The 22,954-nt window shown below is 37.9% G+C and overlaps 1 protein-coding gene across 2 annotated transcripts in view; it reads right to left on the bottom strand.

Annotated features, from left to right (window-relative positions):
• Nucleotides 1-1,621: 1,621 nt before the first annotated feature.
• Nucleotides 1,622-22,954, bottom strand: part of CPB1 (carboxypeptidase B1) — a 61,483-nt gene continuing 40,150 nt past the window's right edge. Inside the window, exons 4-11 of one of the 2 annotated variants that reach the window (XM_027584265.1) lie at nucleotides 19,157-19,256; nucleotides 18,968-19,069; nucleotides 18,023-18,124; nucleotides 16,015-16,125; nucleotides 15,835-15,925; nucleotides 14,966-15,168; nucleotides 3,795-3,879; nucleotides 1,622-1,988 (exon numbers count right to left, since the gene is read on the bottom strand). In XM_027584265.1, coding sequence (XP_027440066.1) covers nucleotides 1,801-1,988; nucleotides 3,795-3,879; nucleotides 14,966-15,168; nucleotides 15,835-15,925; nucleotides 16,015-16,125; nucleotides 18,023-18,124; nucleotides 18,968-19,069; nucleotides 19,157-19,256 — 982 coding nt within the window. In that variant the 3' untranslated portion in view covers nucleotides 1,622-1,800. The remainder of the gene's footprint in view (nucleotides 1,989-3,794; nucleotides 3,880-14,965; nucleotides 15,169-15,834; nucleotides 15,926-16,014; nucleotides 16,126-18,022; nucleotides 18,125-18,967; nucleotides 19,070-19,156; nucleotides 19,257-22,954) is intronic. The other variant, XM_027584266.1, reaches the window with a different exon arrangement.

Genomic DNA, 22,954 nt, shown 5'->3' with positions numbered 1-22,954 from the left:
TTACACACATGACTTTTGAACTTTGGGTCACACACAGCATTTCTTAGAGGTCAATGTTATCTGCTAGAGGTGGAGTATGGGAGTCTTGTGGAACTATCTATGGATTGAATCATATACGTCCAGCAAGATAACTTCACTCAGGTAACTGTGGTTGAGTTAGCTCTCCAATTCCCAACATGGGTATAATTTAAATAAAACGGGGAAAGATAATTTAGCTAAATTACATCTATTTTTTTATTATCATCAATACTGCTTGAGAATTCATGGGAATTTCTTTTTTTGCTCTTAAGTGTCTATTTAAATGATATATTACTAAATTATTAGGAAGAGGATTGCTTGACAAATTGTAGCAGCTGCACTGCTACCATCTAGTGGACAATTAATGCAATTAATCATTCTTTGGCTTGACAACTTCCAAACCACTGTGACTTCAAAGGATTCTTCTTTTGAATAGAACACTATCATAGATATTTTAACATGTTTTGCTAGCTATGGAATCCTATTTTCCTTGGATCCACATAGAAAACAATGAGCTCATATTTTAAAGTAAATAGAATAGTAAAGTAGATTTTAAATTAAGAGATGTTCCCAAATTGTACCTAAATACCTATTATTATATTTTAAAATTTGAACTTTGCATAATAGTCTCTGACATTAGCATGTTCAGTTCTAATTCTGGGAAACTTCAAGTCATGGAGTAATTTTTGTCTCTTTTGTTTAAGGCCTAACACCCTTTTGTTTTACCTCCAATCTGCTTTGTATCACCTTCCTGTAACAGGTCTCCTTGTTAACACCCTCTGACACCCTCTTGTTTTACCTCAGTCTGCTTTCCATCTTAGCTGGTTGCTGTTTTAAAAACTCTGATTATGTCATTTGCAACTGATTGTTTTCCATGGCTTCACATTGTTCTTAGACAAATGTTCCAAACCCTTAAGCTCTAAGCTCTGCTTAATAGTCCTTCCCTCCCTCCTCAGCCCCTGTACATGCTTTCTTCCCTCAACTGTCTAGGTTCCTTCCTCTCTGGCTTTCTTCCTACGGGTTCTGCATCAGAGCTGGCAAGGGGCACTCCCTTTATCCAGATAATTGTGACTTATTCTTCAGGTTCCAGCATTCCCTGAGAGAGCCTTCTCCCCCACATCAGGGAGGTAGACCTGGTATATGTTCTTTTCGTGTAATTTGTCTAGCACTTACTTGCTGAATGTAAATTAAATCATGGATTAGTAAATAATTAGTGAAATAGCTAATTATTTATTTCATGTCTGTCTTCCCAAATGCCCTTTGAAGGCAGAACTGTCTTTCTTTCTCGTTGCTCTGTCCCTAATTGCTTAGCAGTGTTTGGCATGTAGTAGACAGCTCATAAAATAAATGAGCTGAGATGAAAGCTGAAGCAAGATGGGGTCTTTTCACCTACACTACAATTTCCTCAATTTCCCCTTATATGTCTTCTTCCTCATAAGCCCCCATTATAACCTGTACATCTCTGCACTCTTCCGGTGTTGGCAAATACCCTGAGGACTTTAACTCCTGTATAGTTGATCCACATCAATACCTGTGGGTGGCTTGCTTAGTCACTGATTCACATCATTTTTGTCCCCCAAAGAAGTAGACAATCTGTCAGGTTCTAATTAAAATGATTCATTTTTATTATGATCAGTATTAAAAGATCCAAGTCGTTTAAAAGACTAGCGGCTTAAAAGAAAGATTGGATCTAGAAAATATTCAGGCAGACAAAAATAAGAATTTAGGATAGAAAAGAAACAAAGAGTGAGCACTTTGCCGTAAGGCTGTCAGGATTCTCTCCTAGTACAGATGTTCCAGGACGTATCTGGCAAGGTGCTTGATGGCCAGCATTGTCTCCTCACAGGTTGGCTGAATCTGGGATTCAGGGAGGACAAAGCCATATCTGCCTTTGTCCCGGAGTTCAAAGGTAAAGGAATATTTGATTCCTTGGTCATAAGCCCAGTCATCAGAGCCCCCAGCAGCAGGATCTGAAATGTGCAAAGAGCAGGAAAAAAAATGAACAAACCCCAAAAACACTAAATCCAGGAAGGAAATTAAAAAAAAGAAAAAAAGCCAGCTTTCTTTTATAATTACAACTGTTTCATTGGACAAAATATTATAGGTAGGCCAGTTTTCTAGAAAACTGGATTATAAAAGATACGGAGGGCAGTTTTAAAAAAATCAGTCCAATCTTACCTCTAAGCCTAATTAATGGCAATGATGTGTTTAATACCCCAGGAAGTATGTAATTTATAACATAACCTTCTCAGTGCACTTATATGCTATGGTAAACTGTATCATATGTAATTTGTTTACAAAATATAGATAATTTCCGGGGAAAGAATGTTTCCTAGGAAAATAGGTAAGGCTGCATGATGACTGGTGATAGGAGCGAACTCCAAACCCCAAGGAAATAGCGCTGATGAAATCAGAGCACCTTGAGGGCAGGGCTGGGCCTTTGTGTTTCCTCAGAGCCTAGCAGATGGGCTGGCCGAGGTTAGGCATTTGTTCAGTTCTTCAATCAGTAACAGTTACTATGTCACTGCCTTGTAGATTTTCTATCTGTTAAGTCACTAGGTCATTTGTTCGTTCATTCATTAATTCATTCTTTCATCTATTTATTCAGTCAACGGTTGTACAGCCCTCACTGAGCAGCAGGCCGTGGGCTCTCCTCTGGAGATGCCGGAATCAAGGAAAGATGGGACTTCTGTCCTCCAAGGGTTTACAGTATAATGAAAAAAGAACCCTCCCTGAACTAGTCTGCATAAAACATATAAGAAGTTCACAGTATACGAATAGGTGGGCTACTTCTGCTAGAACCCCTCAGGAAAACACTGTACCCCATATAATTCAGAGCAGGTTAAAAAAAGGACAAAAGTATAGAAAACCGTGTTCTACATAAAACTTAAAAAAAACAAAACCCAGGATTGGAGCCTCTCCGACTGCATGGGAGGCCCTGTGATAACAGGACTGGGCCTTTTCCCTCGTATTTCTAGTCCTTTCAGATCTGGGGCAAAAAGAAATCATACAAAGGCAAAGGAGATTATAAGTAGAAATTTAAAACGCGGCCTGCATAATGTGCCTTCCCAGTGAAATTTAAACTCTGCAGCATCTAAGTGAAATCTGGGGTCTAACCCCTACCTAACTCTCTTGCTGTGTGTCTCTTGCCACTTGGCTCGAACACACCGAGTGACTGGTCAGAGGGGCTGACATCTACCCCTGGAAAGTGGCTTGAGCCTGAATTAGGCCTCGCACCTGCAGTCTGTTTAGTCAGGGAAACACTCCTTCTTATACTTTTCTTCAGCAATTGTCTTTCCAGGTAAAGCTTCTGGGTCATTATCCTGGGCAGTCATCCCCGATGCTGTGGGATGGGCTGGTTGGTGCTGGAGTGTGCTCTTTCCTTGTGCATCCGCTGTCATAACATCTAGCACCCCTATATTTAGTTTTCCCGCTGCCTTTCTGTGGATTCTTCGAAGACTGTGCTGGTTCCCCCACTTCCCTTTCTCCTTTTCTCTTGCCTTCTCTCCATCCCCCCTTCCTTTCTTTCCTAGTACCTAGTGAGGACCTGGCACATAGTAGTGGCTGCTCAATGGATGTTGACTGAGCGCAAGTGTTTGCTTGGGTCGGAGGGGATATTTTTTCTGAACAGAAAACTGATGACATGTCATATAAAAAAATTCACTGTCAGGCAAAAGCCACATGCTTTAAATGATCTGAAAGGAAAGGCTCTGGGAACCATTTGTCGCCTTTTTAGGCGTGTGGTCTCGTTGCACAGTTCTGAAGCCAAGACTCACAGATTGTTGTAGCTCCTGGGCCATATGTGTACTCGGTGCCATGCAGGGTGGCAAGTTTTTTTACGGTAGCTTTTGCCAGGGCATTCTGCAAGAGAACCAGCAGTTAGTGAGTAAATAAATAAAAGCACACACTGACAAACAAACATCTGTACATTATTTTTAAGACATTGAAGAGGCATAAGACACAGTTTGGGTTAGTTTTATTCCTCCTCGGTGCCCATCCAATTTTTCTCTGTAACCTGGTCGTAGGATCCAAGCGATTCTTGTGAAAATATGTCTTCCCTAAATGCCCTCTCCAGGCACTCACTCTGGGCTTCCCTCTGAATGTGTCATACTGTGGCAACACCATTTGCTGGCCTCTGAGTTCTCAGTGACTTTTTCTGTCTTTTATCTCCATGTCTTCAGGGTCCAGGCCAAGGCTTACTACTTAGTGGTTGTCCAGGAACTATTTGTTGGAACTCTGAAGATAATTAGCATCTTACCCTCTTATTTGAGAATTAGGTCTTTACATTCATTTTAAATAATTGTTGCAGTAAAGTATGGGTCCTAGCAATAACTTCTATTTTAGTCAGAGGACAATCTTTTACTTTCTTTTCTTTTTTATTTACATAGAACTTAGTGTGTCTTTTTTCCCCAGGCATTCTTCCTTAGGCTTGTTATACATTTTGTTTTTTTAAGCCTTGGTTTAGGCTAAAGAGACTACAGCAAACTGTAACTGTCCCAGATATCACATTCATTGATTTCATAAAATGTCACTGTGTATTAGGAATTAGGTTATGTGTAAGGATTAGTCTGGCAAATCTGTCTTGTCTCTGGAGCTTGTAAGAGAAAAGCAGGAGACAAGGAGGTCTTCGTGGTTGAGGTTTTCTACCTAATACAGGTAAACAAAAATGAAATACATACAAAATGACCCCCAACAAAACAAAACAAAAACTACCTGGAAATGTGGCAGGTTATAAAGTCAGGATAAGATAGAATTATATGAGCTGGGGCAGGAGTATTAAAAACTACACATATGAGTGATTGGTTACTCAATTCAGTGTTCTGCCAACATAGAAATACTTAGAAATTGGCAGTTCCAGGGATGAGGGTGGTTCCAGCTTGGAAGATTTTTAGACTGAAGAATTAGACAACATCTACTCTCTTTCAAAATGAAGAACATTTGAATTTCAGAATTTTAAAAAAGCGGCAAATATTAGCTTATGTGTATTTTTTTCTTTAAGAAGCCGCTTCATTTTCTCAAAAGACCCATTGCTTTTCTGCCTCCCTGCCCCCCAACTCTTCAAGGGCAAGGGCTCTGTACCCCCAGCCCCCCTGCGCTGTAAACTTCCCAACATCCACTGACATACTGCATATTTAAATGAATCACTCGAATAGTAAGGCCTGACTTGGATGTCTTGGGAATGCAGATTTGAAAACCTGATTGTTTACCACAGGAGGATTAGCCATAATTCATTCTGGTTATGAAACTAGCTATACTTCATACTTTGGCATCATAATTATGTCTTGTACATATGCTTGGAAAGTGATGAGGTTGGTGATGAAATCAAAATACTCCTAGTTTTACAAAGTAGCAAGTTCCCTTAGTCCTTGTTCTAATATCAAAACCAGTTTAGTAGCGTCTTATGTTAAACTGACAAGGGCATGTCTACAAAACTTCAAAGTTCCAGCTCCCAAATTGTTAATGCTTCACTAACCAAGTGGTAAATTAGAAAATTTAAAAAATAACTATAAAATATAAGTCATGATATTGTGGTCCACTGAAATGGTGTAATCAGTTTCTTGGAACTAATTTAATGTTCTCAGAGTTTTGGAACAGTAACTTGAAAATTTTAGGGTTTTACTTCCCTTTGTTTTTCCCATCTGGTAAACTAATATATGCTTTCTCTTACCGCATGGAATCTTTACTGTTGTGATCTAAATATATAGTTCCTGTTGTTTAATCTTATTCTAACCAACCCACTAGAGCTAAGTCTTCTCTCTACCCTTTAATATAAGGCCTATTGCAGATGGAAATGAGAATAATCAATTAACAATTGCATAGTGCACAGAATAGATTTAAAAACCATCTTGTGGAGATGTGAAACGTGGTGAGGTGCTAATTTTTTTGGTAAGTAAATAGTACCTTTTCTACTATTCTATAATTTGCTTAACTTGCCATTCATCTGAGGACATCTGTAGTTATTTTTCTGTAAGGCAGAACCTCCGATTCTAAAGAACTCTTGTTCCTTCCCTAGTTACCACTCCGAGGCTTTTCATCTGCTCTGGTTTCCCCACCTCCCCCTTTAAGCCTTGGATTATTACTTCTAGTTAGAAATACAATTCTAATAAGTTCTGGGGATCTAAGGTACAGCATTATGACTATGACTAGCAGTGCTATACTATATACTTAAAGGTTGCTTTGAGAGTAGAGCTTTAATGTTCTCACAATAACAGAACAAGAAAACAGCAACAACAACAAAATGGTACTTATGTGAGGTAAAGAATGTGTCAACTAATGTGTTGAACATTTCCCTATATATATGTGCATCAAATCATCACATTGTACCCCTTAACCTCACACAGTGTTATATGTCAATTATATCTCAATAAAGCTGGGGAAAAAAAGATGATTCTGCAATATTAGTTCCAAACATGAGCAGTTATGAAGACTAGAAAAGATTTAGGACAAGAAGATCATTGAAGTTATCTATTAAACTCCTGTGTCTGTTGACCTTCAAGTCACTTAATATGTTTATTGGTGTGACCTAATATATGAGTTATCTGACAAAACTGAAGGGGCCTGCTTGCGATCTGTTATCTCTTTTGACTTATAACTTACCATTTTAGTCTTAACTACCGTTAGGGCCACACAAAAATATTCAGTTTGCCTTTCCTCAAAGTGATAACCAAACGCTTTCTAGGACTTCCTAGGCATCTTCTGGCAGCAACTGTTCTGCCTTTGGTGCTGACCGCAATATTTCAGATTAATGTTAGTTTAAAAAGGATGTTAATATGTTGCTGTCACTGGTGCACATTGCAGGAACATTTAGTTTCTGTCAGCCTTTACTCTCCTTGTCCTCATTTGCTCTAACCTCTTGATGTCTACCTCATCACTCAGCTTCTGAGTGTCACCTCATCACCACATCTTTCAGTGGCTTTCTCACCTTCTCTTGAAGTCCAACTTCCTTTCTTGGCCTAAGGGTGTGAGCCAGCCCCTCCCTTCTCTTTCAGTCTGCATCACTTGCTGTGCATTCCGTGTTCCTTCTGAGCTAGGTTTCCCTGAACTTCTTCCCTATACACCTGTTCCTGCCTCTCCTTACCTCCCTCACTTTGGGTATCCTCTCCCTTTGTTGGAATCCTCTTCTCGTCTTTGTTCACTTGGAGATTTACTGTTGTTCTTCCAGATTCAGGTTTAGTGTCACCTTCTTTGTGAAGCTGCCCCTAAATCTCTTGGGGAGCATCGATGTCCCCTCCTTTGTGAAGGCTAACACCACTATCAGAGTTCCTGTCACTCTGTTCTGTAATCCGTTGTTTTTGCATCTATTTGCCTCCCAGGTGAGCTCCTTGTGGGAAGGGGTTCTTGGCTATTTATTTTGTATTCTCAACAGATTGTATAGCATCTAGCACATGGTTGGTTGATTGAGTCTTATCCTAGGACTCGGGCATTACAGATGGGCCTGATTTGGGTGGGTGTGTAGGACGCTGAGCTCTGCAAAGGCTGTGACATACGTGAGTGGAGATAGGGGATGTTTGTGGGGAAGGTGGTTGGTACCATGTAGTGATGCTTGATGGGCTGCTACATTTACACAATGACTTCTGCTGTGCGTTTTACTTATTTCCATTAGTTTTTTGAAAAATGAAGTCTGTGGACCCTTTCTCTCTGCCCCTCTGAGGCCAAGAGACAAAAAAATCAGAACAGACATTAATTGACCAAAGTATCATATTTTAAATTCCCATGATCTTAACAAAAATCCCTGGAATCAGTGTGGGTCTTTTCTTTTGAAGAGTTCAAATACTTTCACAAATGTTACTCATTTATCTTTCCAACACTATCTGTCCACATTTCATCGGCATAGAATTTTCTCGCAGAATGGAATGCCACGTGGGGCAGCACGCTCAGTGGGAATGTTCCAACCAAACTGGGTGACTGACCCCAGCCAGGACTGGTAAAAGAGAGATAATTCCTGCATTTGCTAAAATGTTAGAGTGGTAACTCCTTTCCCTTGTACATTTCTGTAAAAAGGGACTAAGACAGCTGACGAAAGACCCGCAGAAGCAATAGCACATCAGAAAGCGTGATCCACATCTTGAAACTCCAATTACAGACACTTTCTTTACAACCTGTCATTTGAGGGACATCTTACATCCTTGCTCAATGGGTTCAAAATAAGAACTAACATTTACATAAAACCTTAGACTTTACAAAGAGCTCTTGATAAGAGCTAGATATTTTTATCCCCATTTTACGGATAAAAGAACTGAAACTCAGAGAGGATAAAAGAACTTTCCCAAGGGCATGCAGCCCCATAAGTGGCTGACTTGAGCTAGGTTCTTCTTGCTTTAAATCCTGTGCTCTTTTTCACTTCTCCTTGTGGCCTTCGAATACTTCAAAAGAAGTGTTGCTGGAGCTGGTTTTACCAATTGTAAAGAACAGAAGGAAGCTAAATATAAATCAGCCTCAGAGAAAACTTTGCTTTCAGTCAAGGCCAAACATGGCCAGCCTTTATTAATCCTTAGATATGAGTTTCCTACCATGTCTTATGCATGTTCTCTTTTGTCACCTGTTTTCTTAAAAAGAGGCCTTGGTCATAGAGCAAAAGACAGAGAGAGTCTAAAATGTCACATCTAACTCAAAGCCCAAGAGACAAAAGACCAACTAGTGTAATGTTTCCCAGGCTCTGAGCTCCAGGGGGCTGGTAAGATGAATAAGGGCGAGGGTGTTCTTTCCACTGACCTGCCTTCCCAGGTAACATGTGATCAGGAAGCCCTTGTCTCATGGCCGTGCTCATGGTCCTCATTGCAAGCCAGTGTCATGGGAGGTGGGGGGCTGCCTCATCTAATCCTCCACTGGTCCATTATTACAGTACAAGAAAACAAAAATTCCAAACTGACTATGTGGTATAAGCCAGTTCGAAGAAATTTTCTCCAGAACTTTGTTTCTAACTTGAAGTTCTGAGTTTAATTATTCCTCTGGGTGAATACATGTGATAATGGAAGCCTCAAAATGATCTTTAACTGCGGTTTCCTTCCTTCTGTTCTGTGATAATGGGTAACTTACACCAAGGGAACAATGAAGAATTTAACTTTTATAATTTTGATGCGAGAGGAGAAGCCCGGAAGGCCTACAAGCAGGCACTGAGGAGAAAGCCTTTGGGATTTGAAAAAACAAATATGTTTCTGAGAAAAACAGGAGAGTAAACAAGCATAGGCTCTGGTTGCAAAGCCCGAGATTAGAGAAGGGCAAGGAGTTAGGGAAAGGCTTGGCTTGGGAGAGCAGGCCTGCCCATCTTGGCATAGCCCATGGGGAGTGTGGGAATGCTTTCACGGATGTAAAGCAATTTTTTTCTTTGGCTGATCTGCATGCATATTTTTAAGCTCTTTAAAATTCAAGGAATATGTTAAATGTGAGTCAGCTGAAGTTGCAAAGTCTAGAGCATTTTTATGTGTGCGTGTGTGTGGATATTAATTAATTTAATATTAATAAACATTAAAAATATTAAAAATAAATGCTGTATAATGGGAATGTACTGGATCTCTTGCATTTCAGATTTGCAGAACATTGTAAACTATTTGTGAGGAGGGTGAAAGCCAGGGGCCCTTAGCCAGGAATGTGACTCCGCTCTTATCTTAAAGCAGGGTTTCTCAACCTTGGCACTCTTGACATGTGGGCTGGAGAATTCTTTGTTGTGGGGGCTGTCCTGTGCATTGTAGAATGTTTATCAGCATCCTCTGGCCTCTACCTACTAACCAGATGCCTATAGTACTTCCACAGTTACAACAACCAAAAACGTCTCTTTAACATTGCCAAATGTCTCCTAGGCGGTAGGGGAGAGGGCAAAATTAGTTTGAAAGAAGTCAGGTAAAAGACATAATTACGGTAAACATGAGTGTATTTTGGAGAAAGAATTAAAAAGGGAGACAACTCATCTCGAAGGCGCTCTCAATGCCTCTCTTCTTTGCTGATGATAGTACAAGTGTCTCTTTTAAAACACTGCTGTTAGGTCAATGCTGCTAAAATACCCTCTACTAGCAGGGCTGCCAGACTTCGCCAAAAACGCAGCGTACCTAGTTAAATGTAAATTTCAGATAAACAGTGAATACTTTTTCAGTATAAGTCTGTAATGTTTGGAAAATACTTACACTAAATATTATTTGTTGTTTATCTGAAATCCACATCTCTACCTGGGAGTCCTGTATTGCAGTCCCATTTACCAGGTGTCTGGCTCCAGAGCCTGCCGTGACGCAGGACTCATTGTGACGTTTAAGTCTCTCGGTAATCTCATCACCTCCCTTCCACTCTTTCTTCACAAGGAACACTGGAGACAGGCTATTTTTCAATCCTATTGCTGGACATTTGTTGGCTCTTTTCTCTGCCTAAAATGCACTCTTCTGGCCTCTGTCGCCCAAATCCTGCCCATCCTTCAGGGCCCAGAATAAATGGGGTTTCTTCTTTCTGTAACCTTCACTGACTAACCTCGTTGCCTATTACCATTTTCCTGCCCTAAATTCCCACTACTGTGCTTAGTTTGAAACTCCGAATTCTGTACTTCTCTTCTATGGTTTCTGATATCTGAGTCTTACCATTTCAAGAAGATCCTATCTTAATAGCAAAAATCACTTAATAGGTACTCAGTGAAATTTCTGGTAATTGTCTGATGAGCTGTGTTCTGACCAGGCCTCTGTAGGAGAATTTTAACAGGCCAAGAAGTCTCTTAAAATGTATGGTGATAAATCAACAACCAGTTTCTCTAATTAAATAAATTCTGCAGTTGCCATCTGATTTTTTTTTTAATATTATAAGTGAAATTTAAAAGTTCTGAGAAAATACCTGTCATGGCTGTTTTGTGCCTCAGGTCCTATCTACCTTAGCTGCTGGTAACCTGCTTGACAGCGGGACTGTGGCCTTGTTATTCTTGTTATTAGGCAGGGACATGGGGACAGCTGTGATCGGGTGTGCACATGGCCCTGCAATTATCCACCTTCTAATCACAACGTTTCTTCCCTCTGATTTTTATGTTTATCTCTAATCATGGTCTTGCTTTATGCTCACATGCTTGGGTGGAGCAGTGGATTTCTCTCTTGGGGGCTCATTAACTCCAATTTTAATTAAGAGGTAGGGAGGTGCCACTGGACTGGAAGGTGTTCGGCTTTAGAAATGGATTCTTATCTTTTGGTCAAGTTTAATAATTTTTCAGAAAGACTGTCATCTTTCTCCTGGTTAGTGAATATATGGCCATGAAAGCATAGGGCCAGGATCATGAAGACTGGGTCCTGGGAAGTTAGGCATCTCAGCTGACCACTGCAAATCCTTTGCAATGTCCAGGGACAGAGGTAATAAGGTATTTGTGGGATGAAAGACTATCTGATGAATGTTCTGCAAAACGGCTACCTGGGGTACCAGCATAGAACATGGCCACACAAATATGTGTGGGTGTCTTTGGAAATTGGGGCAGTCTAGGAAATTCTTCAGGGTCCAATAGGTCTAGGCCCAAGGCTGCCTGTATTACTGTGTTGGCTTAGCCGAGCCTTCATTGTTTCAGCTGGAAAATGAGAAAGGAGAACCAGAGTAATTCCAAGATTTCCAGCTGTAAAGTTCTGTGCTTCTAATGTAGAAATGTGGTGTGAGTGGAGTGCATATCAGCTTCCAATTTGGTCAGTCTGGGGAATGGGTCAAGATACTTAGTTGACCAGTTATTATCCTGCATTCTTGCTTTTGGACTTAGAAATGGTATTGTGATGATAATAATAATTATTATTAACAGTGCCACGTAGGCCTTTTTTAGGGGAAGGCAGACCAAAGATTTGGAGCTTCTTCCATGCTCAATAAGTGCAAAGATATGGATAGGTTTGGGAACGTTTTCAATTAAGTGTCCTTAATAAGAGGAGACTTTGACCAAAACGAGGTCATATAATTCAGTATTTCATTATTCCTCAGAATTTTGAAAATGTAAAGTATATTCTTTTTGTGGGCCTTAAAACTTGCTGTGAAGATAGTGATAGCTTCATACTGAAGAAGTCAACACTGAGGAACTAGAAGGCGTATGAAGCCATTGGAAACTCACAGTATACTTTGTATTCTTTCTTTAAATAATATAGTATGTGTAAAAGCAGTTAGCAAACTGAAAAGCATTATTTTTGTAAGGTATTTTTATGATCTTTCATACTTTTTCCTGATCTGCTGTAGATATATTTTTTGGTAGCTTTCTTTATACTCCATGCTATTACTTCTGTTCTTTAACTTCATTGGTCTTTTGCATTCTCATCTCTGCCTTTCTTCCCTCTAAAGGTTGTCTCATGATATGAATAATTTCAGGCAATGTACATGTAAGATCTTTCAGAAATGAAGCCACATATATTTTTATCATGACCCAGATATCAAAGATTCGTATGTATGTCCTAAATTTGGTCTGAGAATGCTAATAGAAGTACAGAATCATTTCCTTCAGTTTAGTCTTAGTCTCCTTGAAGCATTTTTCTTTTGCTACAAATATAATCTTATAAGTTTTGTAAGTTTAAGATAAATAAGAATCATATCTATATCTATGCACTGAATTCTGGGTAAGACAAAGCCCACTTAGCATTACTTTAAGAAATTCTGAGTTATCCATAATGTGGTGTGCCAAGAATACATCTTATAAATCTTTTCCTACCTTTAGTTTTCTACAGCAGGGTCGCATTTTTCTAGTTGAAAATTCATATAGAAGCATTAGATTTGGATGGAATATTTATCATGCCTAGATCAAGACTTTCACTTTTTTTCTTAATATTCTCATTACAAATAAAAACCATGAAAAGTCAATATTTTTCTTTATGAGAGACTCAAATTCTCTTTTGGATATATATATATATAAGCATATATATATATAATAAGCATATATATATATACGCTTATTAACACTACAGTTATGAATTGTTCCAGCAAAATGTGCTTAGGAAGTAAGTGAATTGGAATTATGCAAAATAAAAAGATTGAAAGGATCTCTAGTTATTCAAAAGATTTAAATTGCTTTGGGGTGTTGAACTAAATTCAGATTCTCAATGAATTGACTAATCAAATTAATATTCATCTTAGATTTCACTAGTGGGATTTAAATATTTCTTTTAAGATGGTAAGCAAAAGCTTAATCATAGGAAAAAATTATTGGAAATTAAAGTAACTTTTAAATCAATTAATGTGATATAAGTGCAAATAATTTTTGCGGTTTAGCCACCTATCTTAACATGCTTGGAAAGGATAAGAAGTAGCATGTACTTCTTGAATTTATTAGTTTTGTGAATACAAAATTAAACATCCAAGATAAGATTATTTTATGGTTTGTGCTTTTGTTGAGAATAGATTATGAATATTTTATTGTGATATAATTCTGTTTATTCCACTTTGTGAATTAGAATTAACTTATTTCCCAAATAGGAAAAGGTATTGAAACTTTGTGAAGCAGCTCATTTCCAGAGAACACTTCGTTTTTCTGTTAGCTTTTGTCTTTTAGAATTTGTGTTTTAAACTAGTTATATTAAGCAAACTGTATATATTATTGTTACACTTAATATGGTTTATAATTTTAGTTTTAATATTTTATTTATTAACTCATTAGTGCTTAGTTATTATGGCTTTGTCTTTTTCTTTTCTGATGTGGTACAATTTAACATATTCACATGAATAAAGCAAACAACATAGCTCCACCTTCTCTCCTTGGGACTGAAATCTGGGATCGAAATGAGGAGTTGACCACACCCATCTCTGGGATGGCTGGACTGTGAGCACCCACTGGGAACATTTAACAGATGGACCATAATTGGAAAACTGAAATAGTTAAAGGTTCCAACTAATGATGTTTTCCTTTGTTTTTTTGGCTCTGGATAAGGAAAATGGGAAGCAATAGCATTTTTTTTTTTTTTTTTAATGAGAAGGACCTGGCCAACTATTAGATATCAATTTTCTAAGAGGCTGAGTTATTTTTCCGTTTTGCTCTTCACAAAATGTTTATAGCGTTACAGGTTTTATTTGGTCTCTGAAAGACTGAAAGTACAAAACAATTTCCAGTTGTTAAAGTTACTGGGTCTTCAAATTTATGCATTTAGGTAAGCCAAATATCTATGTCATTGTCTAAGCGGAACACTTTTTTTTTTTTTTTTTTTGGGGCATAACTCAAATGCTTTAAATCTTACACTTGTTCTTTTAGATCACTGATTCCAACTTCTGGCAGCCAGATGTTTCATAAATTAGAAAAAAATATTGTTTGAAGGGTTCAAACCTACTGATTTAAAAAAATTATGATTGATATGTGATATTTGTTAATTTGAATGTCATAAAACTCTTATTTTATTTAACTTTTCATGTGGTTATATCATGATTCTCTAACAAGATTGGTAGTTTTTTTAGTCATGGATACTTAAATTTTTTTGCATTGTATCTAGTAAGGACCCATTCATATCATTTGTTCATTGATTGCTTTATTTCTGTGTCTCACCTGATCAAATAGTGAAATAAGCAATTTTAGGATCTTATCACTTAACCCAGTATCAACCAAATGGGCCAAATTCCTAATGACATCTGCCATGCTTCTGCCTCTGTCAAATCCAGCTCAAGGCAACTTGACAAAATTGACTTTCTAATTGTGTGTGAGATGAAGCTACTTTGTTGATTATCCCAGATGCATCTGAAATCATCAAATGAGTTAGTATTGTGGTGAAGCAGGAATAAGTGTACCTATTGTCATTTTGAAGATTAGTGACTAAACTGGTTTAACATGTTGGGAACTGTTTCCTGTATCAAAATGCTATCTCTTTTAAAAAGCTAATTTACCTAGCCAATTCCAGATTCCTTGTAAATCTGTAGTAAGTTTTGTTTGCTTCTACTATCAGAAATTAATAACGGAATCTTTAGAAATTGTTATTATAATTTTTTCTCAGAAATAGGATTTAAAAATTCTCAACAGTGAAATACCATATTTACTACCATGACTACTTACCAACTCAGCGTTGTTCTCTGTGAGTTTATAATCATAGGAGTAAGGGTAGAGCATCATTTGGGAGTATGAGTGGATTGTCAGATATGCTTTGATGGAAGAGAGGTTGCTGCGGATGAAATTAGCCAGAGCCTTGGTCTCTCGTTCGGATTCTGCAGCAGGTCCACAGTAAGTTTCATCACAGGGGCTTCGAGAAGCTCCGATTTCTAGAAAAACAGGTTGTTAATGGAATGGTCACCTACAGAAGTTATCACAAGGCATGTTTCAAACTTTCAAATTAGAAAGTTAAAAATAAGCTGTTTTCACAGGAGTCCTTATGATAATGTATGTATATATTATAAAGCATGCATGCATTTAGTCACAAGATTAGGGTGGTATATTTTTAAGCTAATGGGGTAAAAATTGCATGTGAAATCATCAGTGTGTCCCTGTGTAGTAATATAAAGTGAGATCAATATAGTGTAGAACGATTAATAAGTAGGGGACAAACTAATATCCATGAGAAGTTTCCTTATTACTGTAATCATTTTCTGAGAGTTGAATCAGAAAATTAGAATTATATCACCATTTCATTTAAATAATTATTTAATGACTGTGTCCTCTAGATTATACATTTTGAAGTAGTAGGATTATGTCTGGATAGCTCAGTCTTGTGTGTCTAGCATCTAACACAGTTGAGAGCACAATAGAGCACACAATACATTTTTTTTGAATGAATAAATAAACTGTTTATCGTCTGTGCTTTCAGAAAGTTAGAATTCTAAAATATAAAACTTTACATTTTTTCATGTTTTGGACACTGTTGTGTTTTCCTGTGTTATTTTTCCTCCTGTGCTTTTCAACAGATGCTTGCAAAATGGTCAGATACTTACTGCACCAACCAGCATCAAAATTTCTGTTGGGGTCTGTGCCAATGCAGTTACTTCCAGCCCGGGTGGAGCGGGTCTTTCTCCACATTCGGTTCTGAAAGTGGATTATGTGGTTAGACCAAGTATAAAAGAAAGTGAGTTGGTTTTAATTTCATCAGTCTCTCTCAGTATTGGTTCATATACCTTGGTCCAGGTGTAGACGTAGCCATCGATATTGAGCACAGGCAAGACATAAAAGTCTAACTTGTCGAGAAGTTCTGTCATGTGGGTCTCATGTCCATAGGTGCGAATAGCCTATGTATGAATTAGGAAGAGAATGTCATGGAAAAATAGAATGCGTGATGCTACTTAAATTTACATAAACTGGATGAATATTGACTTTGGTAATGAAAGCCGTGTCCCCTATTGAGGTAGACGTTACTAATATTTAAAAGGCAGTTAGCAAAATATTACCCATAGTTTTGGTTAAAATAGTTGTTTTTTTAATTCTGTTTCCAGGATATTCTATTATATCCATATATAACTCACATAATTATTTATTTAACTTTTTACTTTAAAGATGAACAAAGATTTAATAAAATTATAGACTTTTAAGAAACATACATATATTCACTTATTTTGTAATAGTACTGCAATTTTTTTTCAAAGTAGGATATGAGGGTAAGACCTATTCTTAGTAAGTAAGGAATATCTATGGATGGCTGTATGTTTCTAATATCATCTAGAAATTTATTTAAGTTTTGTGAAACTGCCTATAGATGGTCTCACTAGAGAGAGTGCCCAATAAGGAAGAAGAATGAGAAAGCCTTCCATTATGAAGTGAGCTCACACTGATGGATTTTGGGTGGCTCTGCAAGGCTCCAGGCTGCATAATGTGAAAGTATCTTTCTTACTCCTCTGTATTGAGTAGGGAACCCTGTTAAGAGACTAGTTCTCCCTACTAAGTAATGTGGACATTTCTCTATGAATGAAGGACTTCATGCTCATTTATTATGTTCTCTTAGTCATAGTTCCTCAGCCCCAGGATCATATTAAACGGAAATTCAACTCTTTCCTAGGCTTTCTTGAATAGACTTTAAAATATTTAAGTCTTCTATGTATTAATACTTTTTATATACTTTTTGTGACTCTATACATGTGTATTTATTACAATAATACATGATAAAATAAGTGATTTTTAGGCTGGAGGAGCTATAGAACCATTAGACCATGGTCTAATCTTGGAGATAACCGAAGTAGTGATAAAAGTTTTTTCCTCGGGCACCTGGGTGGCTCAGTCATTAAACGTCTGCCTTCAGCTCAGGTCATGATCCCAGGGTCCTGGGATCGAGCCCCACATCGGGCTCCCTGCTCCACGGGAAGCCTGCTTCTCCCTCTCCCGCTCCCCTGCTTGTGTTCCTGCTCTTGCTATCTTTCTCTCTGTCAAATAAATAAATAAAATCTTAAAAAAAAGTTTTTTTCCTTCTAGAGGGCAGATGGTGAGATATCCATTGAAGTGAAATGGTTATAATTGGATACATAACATGTCTAGAAACCAAGACCATGACAAATAGATACAGAAGTGTTTCACACAAAATACAGTATAGTGTATATAATCATGTGCTTATATTTTAAAAGTACCTCAATATTTTAAACTTCTAATTTTGAAGTAATTTTAGACTTAGAGAAGAGTTGCAAATACAAAGAGTTCCTACATACTCTTCACTTAGCTTCCCCTAATGTTATCATCTTACTTAACCGTGGTACAATGATCAAAGTGACGGAAGTAACACTGGTACAATAATATAAGTTAAACTGTATGTTTTATTTAGAGTTCACCAGTTTTTCCACTATTATCCTTTTTCTGTTCTAGGCTTCAGTACACAATCCCACATTGCACTGGTTGCCATGTCTCCTTAGTCTCCTCTTATCTGTGAGAGTTCCTCAGTCTTTCCTTGTCTCATGACTTTGACACAGTTGAAGAGTACTGGTCTGGTTACTCTGCAGAAGGTCCCTCAGTTTGGGTTTGTCTCAATATTTTTTTAATTATTATGTTAATCACCATACATTACATCATTAGTTTTTGATGTAGTGTGGAATTATGAGGTTTTTCTGTGTTGTTACTCTCTTTTATTATAGCTAGATTATAAGAAATTGATTTAAATAAAATACTTTCTACTTCCCTCAGCCAAAAATGATTCTACATACTGACCTCTCTCACAAACCATTGGCAAAATGCAGGGGAAATCCATTCTCTGGCATGGAAACCACAATCCATGAAAATGGCAGGCTTATTTGGTCCAGCTTTGCCGACCTATTGCAAACAAAAGGAAAAGGGAAATTGTGATTCATCACAGTCAGGGGTTAACATTCACTACCCGTCTGGGCTTTGGATTCAACAGGTGAAACTTGACAGCAGCAAGAGATATATCCCATGATTAAATTAAAACATAATACTAGCACAGTATGTTCTTGCCTCTAGACACAATGTTTGAGATGAAAGCTTACATGGCTGTTTATTATTTTTATTAAGCTTGACAAGCTCATATTTTCAGAAGATGCTGATTGCCCTGCTTAATTGTACTCACGTGGAGGTTATTTTCAGCTGCTATTATTAGGTGACATGACCAAGACAACTGGATGAGTAATTAGAAGTAATCATGATTGTTGCTAATCTTGTAAGAATTTTTCCTTCTCTCCCACTTACTCCTTGTCTTTTTACTTTCTTTATTAGAATTACATGACAAAAATGGCATTAGAGGATGACAGAAACAAATCGTTGATACGCTCTGTAATGTTGTCTGATAGATGTGAGGTTTATGAACATCTTTAGGAAATGGATTTGCAAACAACATCTGGGAGAGAAGAATTTCATCAAGATAGGTGATCATTTACATTGCTTACAGGAATGTGGTTAAATTTATAGGACTTCTCTTATTTTATTGCATTTTCTTTTGAATAAATCAAAATAATGATTTAAAAATCCACCTACGATAAAAGAAGCTGGGGAATCTGTTTGATTCCCTGGGGCATGTAGGCAGGGAAAGAGTTATAACAATGTTTGGGATGAGCATGTCTGTGAAACAGTTGTTAAAGTGTTAGAATTCATTGATTTAAAGCCCTCAGACATGGCAAGGTCATGGGTAAAAATGATTACCTTGAGGAGGTACATAGTGCGTCCTTCAAATGTGGTTCCAATGGCACTGCGAGAGATGAGGCCCGGATTCTCACTGGTGACTTGTTGAGTCCAAGCCTCTATCTACCAATGCAACCATTTGTGGATTAATGTGCCATTCTTAGTTCAGTTCCCACGGCAATGTCTGTCTAAATCATGTGCATATCATACCGTTTCCCAATTGTTGTACTTCTTATAACTGTGTCCAGTTGCACGGACCTGGCTGTCAAACTGACCTTCCAGCACAGATCTCAGGTTGCTTATCAATACCCTGTAATAAACCAAAGGAAGTGCTCCTGTGAACAAAAGAGTATTTCCCAGTGAACATATGCAAAAAACCAGAGTCACTGCTTTAGGAAATCCTGCAATACATTCTCCATGGAGTCACATGTGTCCTCTGAGTGTTCCTGATGCCCTTCAACCTGAGCTGCTCATCACAAAGAGTGAATATATCACTGGAGAGTGCAAGCATGGCAGGCCCTTTTTCAGCCTAAACTAGACATATTTAAGTGTCCTTGGACCCTAAATTCAGAAAATGGTTTCCTCTGGTACCTGGGGCATTCTGGAACAGGGCCTTGGGCCTTGGGCTGCCACATAAAAGTATGCACTTGAGCCCTATCTGTGGACTTTCTTCCGCAGGACTTTCCTGGTTTTAGCACTAAATGTCCCATGACATGTCTCATGTCCCAGGAACCAGTCAGTCCCAGGTAAACTGGGACAGTTGGTCACTTGAGGGCCTTTATCTAGGTTTTGAGAAAAATATCTTGAAAGGTGGAAATTCAGAAATATTAATAAACTAAACATTTATTAGGCAAAAAATGCTGGGTTTAAAGAACTAGTTTCTGCTTGCTTGTCTTTTGGCTGGTTTAAAGTAACCAAAGAACGGTTCTGAAGCAGGGTATTATGAAAATTGGTGACAGACCTTTGAGGCCTGCTTATTTCTATAAATGATTGTTCAGGTGAAAGTTTCTATTATAAAAGGCAGGCCGGAAGATGTGGACATGTGTGACTTCATTTGTCTTTGCTACTGTTGAGTGGAAAGTATGTTCTGAAAGGATGAAATTTTATGAACATTAATGTCCTTGATCACAGCATTGTGAATATTATGGACAGAAGCTAGTTTTCAGAAACTTCTATTATCCACAGTCAAACCTTGAAATGTTTTTATCTGCACACAGAGAATTGCAGCCACACATCAAAAAGTCTACTTCTCCTGTGGCTGCCCCAAGGGCATTCTGATGAAGTATGTCAGGGACATCCTCTGAACCTCCCTCCTGGTCTCTCCTTCATTTGGTTAACTGGGGAATGAACTTGTGTCTGTTTATGGAAAATGCAATAAATTAATACTAAATGATATTTTCTTCCTAGCAAGAGGCAAATACTATCTTAAGGTCTTAACTGACTTAAGGTGGTATTAAAAATAAAGGGAAAAGGAGCAGATTTAAAAATTTAGCTTGTGGAAAGAGTATTTCCCAGTGAACATATGCTCAAGGCTTCTCCTTGAGCAGCCATTAGTACTTTGTTGGTGTATTAGTTTCTATGGCTGCTGTAAATTACCACAAACGTGGTGGTGTAAAACAACATGAATTTATTATTTTACAATTCTGTAGGTTAGAAGTCCAACATGGGTCTCAGTGGGCTAAAATCAGGGTGTCAACAGGGATGTGCTTCTTTCTAGAAACTCTAGGGGAGAATCTGATTCCCTGCCCTTTCCTGCTCCTAGAGGTGCCCACATTCCTTGGCTCTTTGCCCATCTCTTTTAACTTTGAAGCCGGCAACAGCAGCTCAAGTCCTTTGTGTGTCACATCACTCTGACCCCATCTTCTGCCTCCCTCTACCACTTGTAAGGACCCTGTGATCATGTTGCGCCTATCTGGACAATCTAGGATAATCTTAAAATAGTTTAAGTTCAGCTGCTTAGCAACCTTAATTCCATCTTCAAACCTAACTCCTCTTTGCCATGCAACGTGCCATATTCAGGTACTCTGGGGATTGGGATGTAGACATTTTGGGCAGGACCACCATTCTGCCTGCTTCAGTTAGCATTGTTACTATAACAATGATTATAGTAAGTGTTATAATTATATTTAACACCCTAATTGGATTGTTAGGGGATAGGACAGAAGGAGAAGGAATCCAGAATTAGGAATCAAAAGGTCAGGGGTCATAGTTTTGCCTCACTTGTAAATTGGCTTCAGAAAAATCATTTAATCTCTGGACCTTACTTTTATAGTTTTTAGAATGGGGCATTTGATTAGCTGGTATTAAATGTCCTTTTCAGTAATAAAATGCAGTGACTTGACTCAAATCTGTAGGCCTTGGTCATAGTTGTCTTTTAAGGTTTATGAAAAAAATTTAAACTGAAATTACTGGTTACCATAAACTTCATAAACTCCAGGAAACACCTAAAATAGATAGATTAGGAAAATGATTTTCAAATATAACATTCATAAAAACTAAAAACAAAAAAACAAAACTAAAGCAAAATAAGCAAAACAAAAACCTAAAAACAAAAAAAATCGACTGGCCAAAATCTTTTTTTGTTTTAATTTTATTATGTTATGTTAATCACCATGCATTACATCATTAGTTTTTGATGTAGTGTTCCATGATTCATTGTTTGTGCATAACACCCAGTGCTCCATTCAATACGTGCCCTCTTTAATACCCATCACCAGGCTAACCCATCCCCTTACCCCCTCCCCTCTAGAACCCTCAGTTTGTTTCTCAGAGTCCATAGTTTCTCATGGTTCGTCTCCCTCTCTGATTTCTCCCCCTTCATTTTACCCTTCCTACTATCTTCTTTTTTTAACATATATTGCATTATTTGTTTCAGAAGTACAGATTTGTGATTCAACAGTCTTGCACAAGTCACAGCGGTCACCAAAGCACATACCCTCCCCAATGTCTATCACCCAGCCACTCCATCCCTCCCACCCCCCCACCACTCCAGCAACCTTCAATTTGTTTCCTGAAATTAAGAATTCCTCATATCAGTGAGGTCATATGATACATGTCTTTCTCTGATTGACTTATTTCGCTCAGCATAATACCCTCCAGTTCCATCCACATCGTTGCAAATTCAACTTAATTCGACAAAATCTTAAAGAAAACAGCTTATTCCGAAATCATGAGTTTGAAACAACAAATGCTGTGTAACAAGGATGAACTTTTCTGGCTGAACTTTTCTTGAACTAAAACTCCAAGAGAAAATGGTAAATGACATCTACTTTCTCTTTAATAAGATTTTTCATTGTCAGTGAACTAGTACAATATCACCTAGGTCACATGGCTTGTTAGTGGGTCCCCAGAGAAAAGAAATCATCACTTAAATGCTCCCAGGCATTCCACAGCCTCAAGACAACTGGATCTAAGACCATAACCATGGGATGCTCTGATCTATCAGGAACAGGCTCTGAGTAGAGGGGGCAATAGACTGTCCACAGAATATTGCTATCCTTTCTCTGCACCTAATACTCAAATTCACATAATTTAGGAGAATAAGTGACTATATATGGATTAGTGTTTTGTTTGGTAGATGAGACATTCTGCTAAAGTTATTACTATGTTAGCTATTAAACCTTTACATCAATAATTAGGACAAAGAAGCATAAAAAAAGCCTGTTAAATTTAAGATGACACCCAGGAGTAAAAGTACCCTCTAGTAAGTTGCAAAAGAGCATCAGAATGAGGTTGAATGGAGCACTGGGTGTTATACGCAAACAATGAATCATGGAACACTACATCAAAAACTAATGATGTCATGTATGGTGATTAACATAACATAATAAAAAACTAATGATGTAATGTATGGTGATTAACATAACATAATAAAATAAAATTAAAAAAAAAGAATGTGGTTGAAATGTGGTGCTGACTTTTGCCTGAAGGCGGGGGATTGACCTCAAATGATCCTTTCTAGCCTTGTGATTATTTGATTTTATTAGATTTAGGACAAAGCACTACTTT

The sequence above is a fragment of the Zalophus californianus genome, chromosome 1, assembly GCF_009762305.2.
Source record: "Zalophus californianus isolate mZalCal1 chromosome 1, mZalCal1.pri.v2, whole genome shotgun sequence".
NCBI classification, from domain to species: domain Eukaryota; kingdom Metazoa; phylum Chordata; class Mammalia; order Carnivora; family Otariidae; genus Zalophus; species Zalophus californianus.
Note: the sequence above shows the minus strand (reverse complement) of the source record. Positions and strands in the feature narration are given on the sequence as shown.